General features: G+C 39.0%; 1 protein-coding gene across 1 annotated transcript in view; it reads left to right on the forward strand.

Moving 5' to 3' along the window:
- Positions 1–17,217, forward strand: part of LOC133606884 (uncharacterized) — a 116,902-nt gene that overhangs the window by 92,752 nt on the left and 6,933 nt on the right. Inside the window, exon 5 of the mRNA XM_061961276.2 lies at positions 3,811–3,916. Within this exon, the coding sequence (XP_061817260.1) occupies positions 3,811–3,868 (58 nt within the window). The 3' untranslated portion in view covers positions 3,869–3,916. The remainder of the gene's footprint in view (positions 1–3,810; positions 3,917–17,217) is intronic.

Raw genomic sequence — 17,217 nt, forward strand, 5'->3', positions numbered from 1 at the left:
AGTGCAATATATTTATCTGTACAGTAATCTATTTATTTATTTATATATGTTTATATATATTTATTTATTTTATATATATATATATTATATATATTTATTTATATATGCACCTTATTGCTTTTTTTATCCTGCACTACCATGAGCTTATGTAACGAAATTTCGTTCTTATCTGTGCTGTAAAGTTCAAATTTGAATGACAATAAAAAGGAAGTCTAAGTCGAAGCATACGTCCACACGGAAGTAATACAAATAACACTTTTCAAAACAAAAGCAGCACCGTTGTATTGCACACTTGACATAGATACTTTTTTCAGTTGATTTTGTAATTTATGATTGGCCTCACGCGGGCCGGAAAGGGACGCACAAAGGGCCGGATGTGGCCCACGGGCCGCAGAATGCCCAGGTCTAATCCATGTGGTGTCAGATGAAACAAAAATTTAGCTGTTTGGCCACAATACCCAGCAATATGTCTGGAGGAGAAAAGGTGAGGTTTTTCATTCCAGGAACACCATGACAACCGTCAAGCATGGTGGTGGTAGTATTATGCTCTGGGCCTGTTTTGCTGCCAATGGAACTGCTGCTTTACAGAGAGTAAATGGGACAATGAAAAAGGAGGATTTCCTCCAAATTCTTCAGGACAAGCTAAAATCATCAGCCCGGAGGTTGGGTCTTGGGCGCATTTGGGTGTTCCAACAGGACAATGACCCCAAACACACCTCAAAAGTGGTAAAGGAACGGCTAAATCAGACTAGAATGAAGGTTTTAGAATGGCCTTCCCAAAGTCCCGACTTAAACGTGTGGACAATGCTGAAGAAACAAGTCCATGTCAGAAAACCAACACATTTAGCTGAACTGCACCAATTTTGTCAAGTGGAGTGGTCAAAAATTAATGCAGAAGCTTGTGGATGTCTACCAAAAGTGCCTTATTGCAGTGAAACTTGCCAAGGGACGTGTAAGCAAATATTAACATTGCTGTATGTATACTTTTGACCCAGCACATTTGCTCACATTTTCAGTAGACCCATAATAAATTCATAAAAGAAGCAAACTTCATGAATGTTTTTTGTGACCAACAAGTATGTGCTCCAATCACTCTATCATAAAAAAATAATAGTTGTAGAAATGATTGGAAACTCAAGACAGCCATGACATCATGTTCTTTACAAGTGTATGTACACTTTTGATCGAGACTGTATGTTGACCTACATTAGATTGCTTTTAGCAGCTTTCATGACTCTTAATGGAAGCAAGTGCTGAAGAAAGAAACCATAGCACAGACAAGCACACAGAAAGGACTAACTTAGTTGACTTCAGCAACGACGGGATCACCTTCGGGATACATTTCAAAACTCACAGCTGAGTAAACATACTGTCAATTCACCGACTGAATCGTACTTATATGAAGCGTTTATTATAAATTCTTTAGCACAATAACATCACAAAGAGCATACATATTTCCCCCCCGGCGGTGAGTGTTTGTCTTTATTAAAATAACGCAGGTAAGCTGTTTTAAATGACAACTGCACGTTCTTGACAAATCCCTTTGAAACATGAATCAATTGTGTTGTAATAATATTGTGTGTGTAGTCAATAACGTACACGGCTCTAGCAAATACCTAGAAGTAAATACTTGTGTTGCAATATACAGTATGTGATCATGTCCTTGGCTGAGGACAATGTGTTTCCTGCATGGACACAATTTTCAGCAGAGGGATTGCACTGAGTCATAAACGTTTTAGATGCTATCTAATCAACAGGAAACAAGACAGATAGCGCCATCAAACACCATGAGAATGGCTGAGAGACGTCCTGACGGAAGTACAAAACCAGTGAAGTTGGCACCTTTTCAACCTATATTCAATTGAATAGACTGCAAATACAAGATATTTAATGTTGGAACTGGAAAACCTTTATTTTTTGCAAATATTAGCTCATTTGGAATTTGATGCCTGCAACATGTTTCAAAAAAGCTGGCACAAGTGCCAAAAAAGACTGAGAAAGTTGTGGAATGCTCATCAAAGACTTATTTGGAACATCCCACAGGTGAACATGCTAATTGGGAACAGGTGGGTGCCATGATTGGGTATAAAAGCAGCTTCCATGAAATGCTCAGTCGTTCACAAACAAGGACGGGGCGAGGGTCACCACTTTGTCAACAAATGCCTGAGTAAATTGTTTAAGAACAACATTTCTCAACCAGCTATTGCAAGGAATTTAAGGATTTCACCATCTACGCTCCGTAATATCATCAAAAGGTTAAGAGAATCTAGAGAAATCACTGCACGTATGCCATGATATTATGGACCTTGGATCCCTCAGGCTGTAGTGCATCAAAAAGCGACATCAGTGTGTAAAGGATATCACCACATGGGCCCAGGAACACTTCAGAAAACCACTGTCAGTAACTACAGTTCGTCGCTACATCTGTAAGTACAAGTTAAAACTCTACTATGCAAAGCCGAAGCCATTTATCAACAACACCCAGAAACGCTGGCGGCTTTGCTGGGTCCGAGCTCATCTAAGATGGACTGATGGAAAGTGGAAAAGTGTTCTGTGGTCTGACGAGCCCACATTTCAAATTGTTTTTGGAAACTGTGGACGTCGTGTCCTCCGGACCAAAGAGGAAAAGAACCATCCGGATTGTTCTAGGCGCAAAGTGTAAAAGCCAGCATCTGTGATATGGGGGTGTTTTAGTGCCCAAGGCATGGGTAACTTACACATCTGTGAAGGCACCATTAATGCTGAAAGGTACATACAGGTTTTGGAGCAACATATGTTGCTATCCAAGCAACGTTATCATGGACGCCCCTGCTTATTTCAGCAAGACAATGCCAAGCCAGGTGTTACAACAGCGTGGCTTCATAGTAAAAGAGTGCGGGTACTAGACTGGCCTGCCTGTAGTCCAGACCTGTCTCCCATTGAAAATGTGTGGCGCATTATGAAGCCTAAAATAGCACAAAGGAGACCCCAACTTAAGCTGTACATCAAGCAAGAATGGGAAAGAATTCCACTTAAAAAATGTGTCTCCTCAGTTCCCAAACGTTTACTGAGTGTTGTTAAAAAGAAAGGCCATGTAACACAGTGGTAAAAATGCCCCTGTGACAACTTTTTTGCAATGTGTTGCTGCCATTAAATTCTAAGTTCATGATTATTTCTCAGTGTGAACATGAAATATCTTGTCTTTGCAGTCTATTTAAGTGAATATAAGTTGAGAAGTATTTGCAAATCGTTGTATTCTGTTTTTATTTACCTTTTACACAACGTGACAGTTTCACTGCTTTTGGGTTTTGTACTTTATACCAGTGGTTCTTAACCATAGAAGTATATCTTAGAAGTACACTATGTCATTATGCTAACGTTTTATACTAGCTTTTTAGCTACATTTGTTTGTTTCAACCTCCAAAATCATGAATTTTGATACTTGGTGCCATCTTAACATCCCTAATATTAGCCTGCAAAAATGCAACAAAGTTGTGGTCTGTATGGTTGTAATACACTCTTCCACCACTTGTGGCAGTAATGACAACATCAAACAAACAGAAGTCTGGAGAAAAAGTCATAGAATCATTTCTTAAGTGCAAAAATTATAAGGTATTTTTTTCCCAACTTTTTTGTGGCTAAAAGCAGTTCTTTGTTCTCTTCTCCAGAGAAGATTAAAGGGCTTTGATTTGTTTTGACTTCTTGTCCTCTTGACAGGGTCGACCCGCTGCACCCTGACACATCTTGGCGGAGGTCAAGACCGTCCTCTACATGCCATCCCCGGGGTGAGCGTGGTCAACCTCTCGCACTAAAACGCCGTTTCTCCCGTAGTGTCGCCATGTTTCCCCCGTTTGAAGCGTGGCCAGTGGCACCCCACCTGCCGCTCTGAACCTGGACACCCGCCCGCCTCCAGCGGCCTGCAAGTACTCGAGAGGAGGTGAGTCACTGGAAACTGAAGGTCGTGGCAATGTCATTTGGAGCACCTTGGTGAAACATCTACTTACGCAACACATTGGAAGACACGCCTGAGCCTGCGAGCCCACAGCTTTGATGTAGCAAGCTGCTTGTTTTTGATTGATTGATTGAAACTTGTATTAGTAGATTGCACAGTGAAGTACATATTCCGTACAATTGACCACTAAATGGTAACACCCCAATAAGTTTTTCAACTTGTTTAAGTCGGGGTCCACTTGATTCATGATACAGATATATACTATCATCATAATACAGTCATCACACAAGTTAATCATCACAGTATATAACTTGAATTGTTTACATTATTTACAATCCGGGGTGGTTTTCGTCCTGGTCGTGGAACTGTGGACCAGCTCTATACTCTCGGCAGGGTCCTTGAGGGTGCATGGGAGTTTGCCCAACCAGTCTACATGTGCTTTGTGGACTTGGAGAAGGCATTCGACCGTGTCCCTCGGGAAGTCCTGTGGGGAGTGCTCAGAGAGTATGGGGTATCGGACTGTCTGATTGTGGCGGTCCGCTCCCTGTATGATCAGTGTCAGAGCTTGGTCCGCATTGCCGGCAGTAAGTCGGACACGTTTCCAGTGAGGGTTGGACTCCGCCAAGGCTGCCCTTTGTCACCGATTCTGTTCATAACTTTTATGGACAGAATTTCTAGGCGCAGTCAAGGCGTTGAGGGGATCTGGTTTGGTGGCTGCAGGATTAGGTCTCTGCTTTTTGCAGATGATGTGGTCCTGATGGCTTCATCTGGCCAGGATCTTCAGCTCTCGCTGGATCGGTTCGCAGCCGAGTGTGAAGCGACTGGGATGAGAATCAGCACCTCCAAGTCCGAGTCCATGGTTCTCGCCCGGAAAAGGGTGGAGTGCCATCTCCGGGTTGGGGAGGAGACCCTGCCCCAAGTGGAGGAGTTCAAGTACCTCGGAGTCTTGTTCACGAGTGAGGGAAGAGTGGATCGTGAGATCGACAGGCGGATCGGTGCGGCATCTTCAGCAATGCGGACGCTGTATCGATTCGTTGTGGTGAAGAAGGAGCTGAGCCGGAAGGCAAAGCTCTCAATTTACCGGTCGATCTACGTTCCCGTTCTCACCTATGGTCATGAGCTTTGGGTTATGACCGAAAGGACAAGATCACGGGTACAAGCGGCCGAAATGAGTTTCCTCCGCCGGGTGGCAGGGCTCTCCCTTAGAGATAGGGTGAGAAGCTCTGTCATCCGCGGGGAGCTCAAAGTAAAGCCGCTGCTCCTCCACATCGAGAGGAGCCAGATGAGGTGGTTCGGGCATCTGGTCAGGATGCCACCCGATCGCCTCCCTCGGGAGGTGTTTAGGGCACGTCCGACCGGTAGGAGGCCACGGGGAAGACCCAGGACACGTTGGGAAGACTATATCTCCCGGCTGGCCTGGGAACGCCTCGGGATCCCCCGGGAAGAGCTGGACGAAGTGGCTGGGGAGAGGGAAGTCTGGGCTTCCCTGTTTAGGCTGCTGCCCCGCGACCCGACCTCGGATAAGCGGAAGAAGATGGATGGATGGATGGACAATCCGGGGTGTGGGATATGGAGGGGGCGGGGGGTTAAGTTTGGTTGGTATCAACACTTCAGTCATCAACAATTGCATCATCAGAGAAATTGACATTGGAACAGTGTAGGTCTGACTTGGTAGGATATGTACAGCAAGTATTGGACACAGAGAGAGAGATCAGAAATTATAAGAAAAAGTGACTACATTTGATTATTTACAATCCGAGGAGGTATGATGAGGAAGGGAGGGTGTTAGTTTAGGGTTGAAGTTGCCTGGAGGTGTTCTTTTAGTGCGGTTTTGAAGGAGGATAGAGATGCCCTTTCTTTTACACCTGTTGGGAGTGCATTCCACATTGATGTGGCATAGAAAGAGAATGAGTTAAGACCTTTGTTAGATGGGAATCTGGGTTTAACGTGGTTAGTGGAGCTCCCCCTGGTGGTGTGGTTATGGCAGTTATTTACGTTAAGGAAGTAGTTTGACATATACCTCGGTATCAGGGAGGTGTAGCGGATTTTATAGACTAGGCTCAGTGCAAGTTGTTTTACTCTGTCCTCCACCCTGAGCCAGCCCACTTTGGAGAAGTGGGTAGGAGCGAGGTGGGATCTGGGGTGGAGGTCTAGAAGTAATCTGACTAGCTTGTTCTGGGATGTTTGGAGTTTAGATTTGAGGGTTTTGGAGGTGCTAGGGTACCAGGAGGTGCATGCGTAATGGAAAAAGGGTTGAACGAGAGTTTCCGCCAGAATCTTCATGGTGCTTTTGTTGACCAGAGAGGAGATTCTATAGAAAAATCTCGTTCGTTGGTTGACCTTTTTGATTACCTTGGTTGCCATTTCATCACAGGAAAGATTAGCCTCTAGAATGGAACCTAGGTAGGTGACCTCATCCTTCCTGGTGATAACAATGTCACCCACTTTTATAGTGAAGTCATTGACTTTCTTAAGGTTTATCTGGGACCCAAACAGGATGGATTCCGTTTTACCCAAATGTATGGATAGCTTGTTGTCAGCGAGCCAGGTGCATGTTCTACAGAGTTCAGCACTGAGGATTTTCTCCACCTGTAACGTGTCCTTGCCGGATACCAGCAGGGCCGAGTCATCCGCAAACAAGAACAATTCACAGTCGCATGCTGATGACATGTTGTTTATGTATATTAGGAACAGTAAAGGCCCTAATATACTGCCTTGGCGGGGGACACGGTGCCTTTCACCTTTACCACCTGTTTCCTCCCCTCCAAGTAAGATTGCATCCAGTTCGATGAGGTTTTATCAAATCCGATTGCTCTGAGCTTATCCAACAGTATAGTGTGGTTAACGGTGTCAAAGGCCTTCTGAAGGTCCAGCATGACCATGCTGCAGTATTTGCCCGCCTCCACCTCATGTTTGATGTGGTCGCTCAGATAGAGAAGGCATGTGTCAGTGGAGTGGTTAGTTCTGAAGCCGGATTGGAATTTTTACATGAGTTTATTTGTGGCAAGGTAACTATCGACGTGTTCATAAACTATTTTTTCCATTACTTTCGAAATGGAACTGAGAATAGAAACAGGTCGGTAGTTGCCAGGTTCTAATTTGCTTCCTTTTTTAAAGAGGGGAGTTGCTCTTGTGGTGTAGCTTGCTGCAATTCTCAAAAAACTAACAAAAAAGTTGAGGTTTTGTTTGCAATGAAGCTACAAAAACAGCTGGTTCCTGATTACACGCATTAATTACAGCACAGAAACAACAAACATGAATTGCGAGCGAACATTCTTATTTTCTTCATATCATCAATTTCACGGACGGCAAATGTTGATATCGGTGGTCGCCATACGGAGTCAAAAACTGTTTTGGGGATACAAAATGAGACACGGTGTATCTAGCAGGCACAAGACATTACAACAACGTTGAGAACTTGTTGAAGTTGATTCAATGTCAGGTTGTGACATTGATTTGACATTGAAATTTGGTCATTTCCCAACCAATATTCTTCAACACAAATACAACGTTAAAACAACATGCTTTTTGACAACGTTTATTCAATGTTGGGTTGTGATTTTGATACGACATTCACATTTGGTCATTTCCCAACCAAAATTCTTCAACAGAAATACAACGTTGAAACAACATGCTTTTTGACAACGTTTATTCAATGTTGGGTTGTGATTTTGATATGACATTCACATTTGGTCATTTCCCAACCAAAATTCTTCAACAGAAATACAACGTTGAAACAACATGCTTTTTGGCAACATTATTCAATGTTGGGTTGTGACGTTGATTTGACCATTGAAATTTGGTCTTTTCCCAACCAATATTCTACGACACAAACACAACATTGAAAAAACATGCTTTTTGACAACCTTTATTCAATGTCAGATTGGGACGTTGATTTGACCGTTGAATTTTGGTAATTTCCCAACCCATATTCTACAACACAAATGCAACGTTGAAACAACATGCTTTTTGACTACGTTTAATCAATGTCAGTTTCTGACGTTGATTTGACCGTTGAATTTTGGTAATTTTCCAACCAATATTCTACAACACAGATACAACGTTGAAACAACATGCTTTTTGACAACATTTATTCAATATCGGGTTGTGACGATGATTTGACCATTGAAATTTGGTCATTTCCCAACCCATATTCTACAACACAGATACAACGCTGAAACAACATGCTTTTTGACAATGTTTAATCAATGTTGGGTTGTGACGTTGATATGACGTTGAAATTTGGTCATTTCCCAACCAATATTCTACAACACAAATACAACGTTGAAACATGCTTTTTGATGACGTTTATTCAATGTCGGGTTGTGACATTGATTTGACCATTGAAATTTGGTCATCTTTTAACCAATATTCTACAACACAAATACAACGTTGAAACAACATGCTTTTTGACAACGTTTAATCAATGTTGGGTTCTGATTTTGATATGACGTTGAAATTTGGTCATTTCCCAACCAATATTCTACAACACAAATACAACGTTGAAAAAATATGCTTTTTGACTTTGTTTAATCAATGTCAGGTTCTGATGTTGATTTGACCGTTGAATTTTTGTCATTTCCCAACCCATATTCTTCAACACAAATACAACGTTGAAACAACATGCTTTTTGACAACGTTTAATCAATGTTGGGTTCTGATTTTGATATGACGTTGAAATTTGGTTCTTTCCCAACCAATATTCTACAACACAAATACAACGTTGAAACAACATGCTTTTTGACGTTTAATCAATGTCAGGTTGTGACGTTGATTTGACCGTTGAAATGTTGTCATTTTCCCAACTAATATTCTACAACACAAATACAACGTTGAAACAACATGCTTTTTGACAACGTTTAATCAATGTTGGGTTCTGATTTTGATATGACGTTGAAATTTGGTTCTTTCCCAACCAATATTCTACAACACAAATACAACGTTGAAACAACATGCTTTTTGACGTTTAATCAATGTCAGGTTGTGACGTTGATTTGACCGTTGAAATGTTGTCATTTTCCCAACTAATATTCTACAACACAAATACAACGTTGAAACAACATGCTTTTTGACAACATTTAATCAATGTTGGGTTGTGATTTTGATATGACGTTGAAATTTGGTAATTTACCTACCAATATTCTACAACACAAATACAACGTTGAAACATGCTTTTTGACGACGTTTATTGAATGTCGGGTTGTGACGTTGATTTGACCACTGAAATTTGGTCATCTTTTAATATGACCAAATATTCTACAACACAAATACAACGTAGAAACAACATGCTTTTTGACGATGTTTAATCAATGTTGGGTGGTGACTTTAATTTGACATCGAATTTTGGTCATTTCCCAACCAATATTCTACAACACAAATACAACGTAGAAACAACATGCTTTTTGACGATGTTTAATCAATGTTGGGCGGTGACGTTAATTTGACATCGAATTTTGGTCATTTCCCAACCAATATTCTACAACACAAATACAATGTTGAAACAACATTCTTTTTGACGATATTTAATCAATGTTGGGTTGGGACGTTGATTTGACCATTGATATTTGGTCATTTCCCAACCAACAACATGGAACCAACGTTGGACATCAACGTTGTCTCACTCTACAGATACAACTATTTTGCAATGTTTTTGCAAAGTCAATTTTAAAGGACATGTACGTGTAATCAACGTTGTATCAATGTCTTGTGCCTGCTGAGATAATACGACTTTTGTCTGCGGGATAAATTTATGTGGCCGCCATAGACAGATGGCCTCTAACACAGGCTGGACTGTATTTAGTGGGTAATACATACATGGTAGCCATCAGTTAACATGATTTGCCATTTGTGTGTCCGTCTGGTGTTGATGGAGAAATGACACAAGCAGATGAAAATAGCGTCTGGACTCACCAGGGAGCAGAGCTCACATATCTGGAGGTGACTCATTGACTTGTTCAGGGTTTTGTAACCCTCATCCCCCAAATATGCTGCATGCAGACCTCATAAGTATCTTTCATAGAGATAGACCCATATGTTTTTTTCAGGTCCGATATCGATTATTAGTACCTTATTTTTCGGACTATAAGTCGCAGTTTTTTTCATAGTTTGGCCGGGGGTGCGACTTATACTCAGGAGCGACTTATGTGTGGAATTATTAACACATTAGCGTAAAATATCAAATAATATTATTGATCTCATTCACGTAAGAGACTAGACGTATAAGATTTCATGGGATTTAGCGATTAGGAGTGACAGATTGTTTGGTAAACGTATAGCATGTTCTATATGTTATAGTTATTTGAATGACTCTTACCATAATATGTTACGTTAACATACCAGTTGGTTATTTATGCCTCATATAACGTACACTTATTCAGCCTGTTGTTCACTATTCTTTATTTATTTTAAATTGCCTTTCAAATGTCTATTCTTGGTGTTGGGCTTTATCAAATACATTTCCCCCAAAAATGCGACTTATACTCCAGTGCGACTTATATATGTTTTTTCCCTTCTTTATTGTGCATTTTCGGCCGGTGCGATTTATACTCCGGTGCGACTTATACTCCGGTGCGACTTATACTCCGAAAAATACGATAGTCAGGCAGGCCGATAAGCGAAATTTTAAGGGAACATTAATTTGTAGTCGAGTTCAGGAACTTTAGGCTAAATGTCAGTCTTTATCTGTAAATAACAATATATAAATAATACATGTCAGTGTTTATCTGTAAATAACAATGTATAAATAATAAATGTCAGTGTTTATCTGTAAATATTAATATGTAAATAATACATGTCAGTGTTTATCTGTAAATAACAATGTATAAATAATAAATGTCAGTGTTTATCTGTAAATAACCATGTATCAATAATAAAAGACAGTGTTTATCTGTAAATAACAATGTATAGATAATAAAGGTCAGTGTTTATCTGTAAATAACAATATATCAATAAGAAATGTAAGTGTTTATCTGTAAATAATACATCAATAAGAAATGTCAGTGTTTATCTGTAAATAACAATATATAAATAAAAATGTCAGTATTTATCTGTAAATAACAATATATCAATAATAAATGTCAGTGTTGCACCAAATGATAATGTAAATACATTAGCGACTTATACTACGAAAAATACGATAGTCAGGCAGGCCGATAAGCGAAATTTTAAGGCAACATTCATTTGTTGTCCAGTTCAGGAACTTTAGGCTAAATGTCAGTGTTTATCTGTAAATAACAATATATAAATAATACATGTCAGTGTTTATCTGTAAATAACAATGTATAAATAATAAATGTCAGTGTTTATCTGTAAATATTAATATATAAATAATACATGTCAGTGTTTATCTGTAAATAACAATGTATAAATAATAAATGTCAGTGTTTATCTGTAAATAATCATGTATCAATAATAAAATACAGTGTTTATCTGTAAATAACAATGTATAAATAATAAAGGTCAGTGTTTATCTGTAAATAGCAATATATCAATAAGAAATGTAAGTGTTTATCTGTAAATAATAATACATCAATAAGAAATGTCAGTGTTTATCTGTAAATAACAATATATAAATAAAAATGTCAGTATTTATCTGTAAATAACAATATATCAATAATAAATATCAGTGTTGCACCAAATGATAATGTAAATACATTTAATAAAGTCAAATACAAATAAGGCAACAAGAGAAGTATCCTTCTGTGAGCGCTTTGAGTATCTAATAATAGAAAAGCGCGATATAAAATCGAATCCATTATTGTTATTATTATTACACTTCTCTTTTGTAAAGTAAATCTGAACAGCCGCTATGGGCATCTTCATCAACTATATGATTTGCCTGGAAAAAAAAAAAATAATAATAATATGACTTATATACCGTATTTTTCGGAGTATAAGTCGCACCGGCCGAGAATGCATACCTGCCAACTACTACGGTTTTCCCGTAATTAGTACGGTTTTCATCAACCTATTCCGGGTTACGGTTGCAGTGATAAAAAATACGTTTTTTCATTAATTAAAAAAAAAATAAAAAAATTAAGTTTTATTCACGAAATCGCGTAACAACAATGACAATCGACACTGCTTCCCGTAACTTCCTATCGAGCCATTTGGAATGCCATGCGCGAGGCTATTTATAGCACCGCTGCCAAGCACGAGGCACCAGTTGCCATTGTTTCCAAACGAGCGAACGATCATGGAATCAGCCGGAGAAAAATTGCAAACGAGTCTTAAACCGAAAAGAAAACTGCAGTCATTCCGTGAAGAATATTCAAAAGCCTATCCGGGAATAATTATCCGTTCCAAAAAGGGTGAAAACTACGCAAATTGCACCTTGTGCAGACAAGATTTTTCGATCGGACACGGAGGAATTAGCGATGTAAAAGACCACGTTGGGACAAAAAAACACAAGTCTAATGCCGTTGCTAGCGATACAAGTGGAAAACTTTCAACGTTTTAATTAAGTAAACTTATCATAAAGTTACCATATCATTTTTGCAGTATGATCAATCTGATAGAATAAATTTGGATTTTAGCCACAAAAAGGTAATGACACCAATGTTATCTATTGGAATTGTTTAGTACTGTTATACTGTTAAAAGTGTTTATACTATTTATGCTTTCAAGTCCAATTTGAAGAAATCTTGTTAAATATTGACAGCATAACTACCAAAATACAGAAGTATGTCCTTAATATTTTTGCAGTGCTATTTCTGTTGAAAAGTTAAAATGATTACATTAGAGATGTGATGTGCCACTTTTCAAGTGTCTGATGGCTTAAATTAATTTTCATTAATTTTTCATATTTTGAATTCTTTTGAAAGGCTTACAAAAAAACTACATTTGAATTGTAATTCCATGCTATTGACAGGACTATTAATTTTAATGAAGTTAGCTTACCATGTTTACAGTATGATAATTGTGATAGAAATGTGAATTTTAGGCACAGAATATTTTTTACAATTGAACAAGGCAGTAGATTATACAATCCTGGACAGAAAGTTAATAATGACACCAATTTTTTTTTAATGGAATTGTTTAGTACTGTTTTACCATTTGTTTACTGTAAAAAGTGTTTATACTGTTTATACTTTCAATTAACAAATTGAAGTCTTGTGAAAGGTTGACAGGATAACTGGCATTAACTGTCAAAATAATTTCAAACTATTGAAGTTAGCTTACAGAATAAACATGTCAATCAACCCATATGATTTTTGCTGTAATATTTTTGTTTTGAAAAGTCACTGTGACTGATAGAAAAGTGATGGTTTTAGCAACATTTTAACCTGTCTCAATGCTAATAATCATTTTGCGTCCCCTGAACCCCCCACCAGGACTTTGTCCTGGACCTACCGGGGCCTGCGGCCCCTGGACCCTGGCTACTAGGTTTTTCTTATTTCAAAAGTTGGCAGGTATGAGAATGCACAATAAAGAAGGAAAAAAACATATATAAGTCGCACTGGAGTATAAGTCGCATTTTTGGGGGAAATGTATTTGATAAAAGCCAACACCAAAAATAGACATTTGAAAGGCAATTTAAAATAAATAAAGAATAGTGAACATCAGGCTGAATAAGTGTATGTTATATGAGGCATAAATAACCAACTGGTATGTTAACGTAACATATTATGGTAAGAGTCATTCAAATAACTATAACATATAGAACATGCTATACGTTTACCAAACAATCTGTCACTCCTAATCGCTAAATCCCATGAAATCTTATACGTCTAGTCTCTTACGTGAATGAGATCAATAATATTATTTGATATTTTACGCTAATGTGTTCATCATTCCACACATAAGTCGCTCCTGAGTATAAGTCGCACCCCCGGCCAAACTATGAAAAAAACTGCGACTTATAGTCCGAAAAATACGGTATGAAAATAGACCTGACTAGACCCGCTCATCGGCAGTGCGCCTTATGATCCGGTGCGCCCTATGATCTGGAAAATACGGTACATTTTGGGTCAGGGTGTAAGTGAAGCATCTTCCAGGCCAAGTGCTGACGTTGTACTTGTGGGAACGCACCAACGTACAATGCAGCATGTTAATATTAGCAGACGTCTGATGTTGTGTAAGCAGATTTATGACAGAACCACAGGGAGAATGTGACCCGCATTCTGTGATGCTGCGCACTCTCTCGCCACACCCAACGCACCGACTCTTTCATACGCATCTCTTTTACCGTCTGACAACGTCGCAGCAGAGTCTTGTAGGAAGCTATCCTAGTGGCGAAGATATCTGGCAAAGTTGTCTGACTGAGTTTGGAAGTGTAGGTCATGCTAATTTGATATGTGGCAGTGATGAGGAGCAAATGCTTGGCAGTGGCCACCACTGGGGCAACAGGTGCAGGCCTCTGGCACAAGCACAACTCTGCTGATTTCTAGAGACAAAGTTGTGGTGCTGGGCCTGTGGAGGACTTGACAAGATAACTAAGTCATGACCAGGCCTGTATTCTGACAAAGCCTTGCCTGATTTAGGCTTCTTTGAGAGCAGTTATTTTCAAAGAACCGTTCAAAAGACTGGTCCGTTGATATAGGGTTGTTGTTGTCAATAACACACCAGATCAGTATTATTACAATTTACCCAAATACTACTTAATTTGTCGGAATTATTGTGAAATATTTTTGTTGTGTTTTCGAAGGCGGTGCCATATTTCCACGCTTTGACCGTGACATCGCGAGCTTCAGTTTTCACTCACCCATAAAAAAGATTTTAGCACAAGCGTATTTAAAAAAACAACACACAAATAGTAAGAAAAGAAATGCATTCATTGATACAAAAAGTATATATACAACTAGATAAAAAAATTAGGAGATAATAAAAATGTGATGACAAAATTGTACTACTCTACCTGGTGTGTGTACGCTTTAACTAATAAGTGTGTGCGTGCGTGTGTGTGTGTGTGTGTGTAAACATACATATATGTACGTGTGTGTGTGTATATATATATATATATATATATATATATGTATATGCCGTATTTTTCAGACTATAAGTCGCAGTTTTTTTCATAGTTTGGCCGGGGGTGCGACTTATACTCAGGAGCGACTTATGTGTGAAATTATTAACACATTAGCGTAAAATATAAAAAAAATTTTATTTAGCTCATTCACGTAAGAGACTAAACCAGGGGTGTCAAACTCAAATACAGAGTGGGCCAAAATGTAAAACTGAACAAAGCCGCGGGCCAAGGTTGAACAAATTAACCTTTTAACAGGGACCCAAACAAGTTTTGCATTGAATATTGAACAAGCAAGGCTTATATAACTTTATAGGGACATGCAAAATTGAGTTTCAAATAATAATAATAATAATAAAAAAATGTCAATGGCATATCAAATACAATTGGAATAAAACATTTAATGCCTCTTTTGTATTTGCAGCCTTCTGAGGTAAATATCAACATTAACTTTTTCCACAGGCTAATACATTAGAAAATAAAATAACAATGAATAAACCAACCATTCAGGACTTTAAACTGCTCAGTTTGCAACACACTAATCTAATCTATGAGCCCAAGCCAGATACCTGACATCTTTTCTTGGATGTTAGTTCATTAATGTCGGAGCTCAGGCTTTGAGCTGAGGCAACCTTCATTATTGAACGAAGGTGTTCATCAGTCATTATATCTCGTCCAATTGGACCACAGTGTTGGGGGCGTGCCTTAAATGCACTGCCTTTAACGTACTCTTCGAGCTATTGTCACATCCGCTTTTCATCCATTCTAACATCGTTCAGACCCAGTCACAAGACATGTGCGGCTTCTGTACGCACACACGAGTGAATGCAACGCATACTTCATCAAAAGCGATACAGATTACACTGAGGGTGCCGGTATAAAAAACTTTAACACTGTTAGAAATATAGGCCACACTGTGAACCCACACCAAACAAGAATGACAAACACATTTCGGGAGAACATCCGCACCGTAACACAACATAAACACAACAGAACAAATACCCAGAATCCTTTGCATCACTAACTCTTCCGGGACGCTACAAAATACACCCCCGCTACCACCAAACCTCCCCCCCACACACACACACACACCTTGTAGCGTCCCGGAAGAGTTAGAGCTGCAAAGGGTTCTGGGTATTTGTTCTGTTGTGTTTATGTTGTGTTTATGTTGTGTTACGGTGCGGTTCGGATGTTCTACCGAAATGTGTTTGTCATTCTTGTTTGGTGTGGATTCACAGTGTGGCGTACATTTCTAACAGTCTTAAAGTTTTTTATTCGACTACCCTCAGTGTAACCTGTATCGCTGTTGAAGAAGTATGACTTGCATTCAATTGTGTGTGTGTGTGCAGAAGCCGCACATGTTATGTGACTTGGCCAGCACTCGTTGGACTGGCTGATGATTTTCGGGTGGGGCACTGAAGTTTGGAAGACTCCCGGGAGGGTTGGCAAGTATTAGAATTAGCGGTGAATGAATGAATGCGGTGTTACCGCGGCACCGCCGCAATATATAATCGGCGGGCCAGCTTTAGTGTTAATTTGATATCGCCTCAAGGGCCAAGTGAAATTACACGGCGGGCCACATTTGGCCCGCGGGCCAGAGTTTGGACTAGACGTATAAGATTTCATGGGATTTAGCGATTAGGGGTGACAGATTGTTTGGTAAACGTATAGCATGTTCTATATGTTATAGTTATTTGAATGACTCTTACCATAATATGTTACGTAAACATACCAGTTGGTTATTTATGCCTCATATAACGTACACTTATTCAGCCTGTTGTTCACTATTCTTTATTTATTTTAAATTGCCTTTCAAATGTCTATTCTTGGTGTTGGATTTTATCAAATAAATTTCCCCAAAAAATGCGACTTATACTCCAGTGCGACTTATATATGTTTTTTTCCTTCTTTATTATGTATTTTCGGTCGGTGCGACCTATACTCCGGAGCGACTTTTACTCTGGAAAAATATGGTACATATATATATATACATACATATACATACATATATATATATACATACATACAGGCCAAAAGTTTGGACACACCTTCTCATTCAATGTGTTTTCTTTACTTTCATGACTATTTACATTGTAGATTGTCACATCAAAGCTATGAATGAACACATGTGGAGTTATGTACTTAACAAAAAAAGTACATGACATGAATTTAAAACATGTTTTGTATTGTAGTGTCTTCAAAATAGCCACCCTTTGCTCTGATTACTGTTTTGCACACTCTTGGCATTCTCTCCGTGAGCTTCAAGAGGTAGTCACCTGAAATGGTTTTCACTTCACAGGTGTCATAGTTTCGATGCCTTCAG

The sequence above is a fragment of the Nerophis lumbriciformis genome, linkage group LG05 (assembly GCF_033978685.3).
Source record: "Nerophis lumbriciformis linkage group LG05, RoL_Nlum_v2.1, whole genome shotgun sequence".
Classification (NCBI taxonomy): Eukaryota; Metazoa; Chordata; class Actinopteri; order Syngnathiformes; family Syngnathidae; genus Nerophis; species Nerophis lumbriciformis.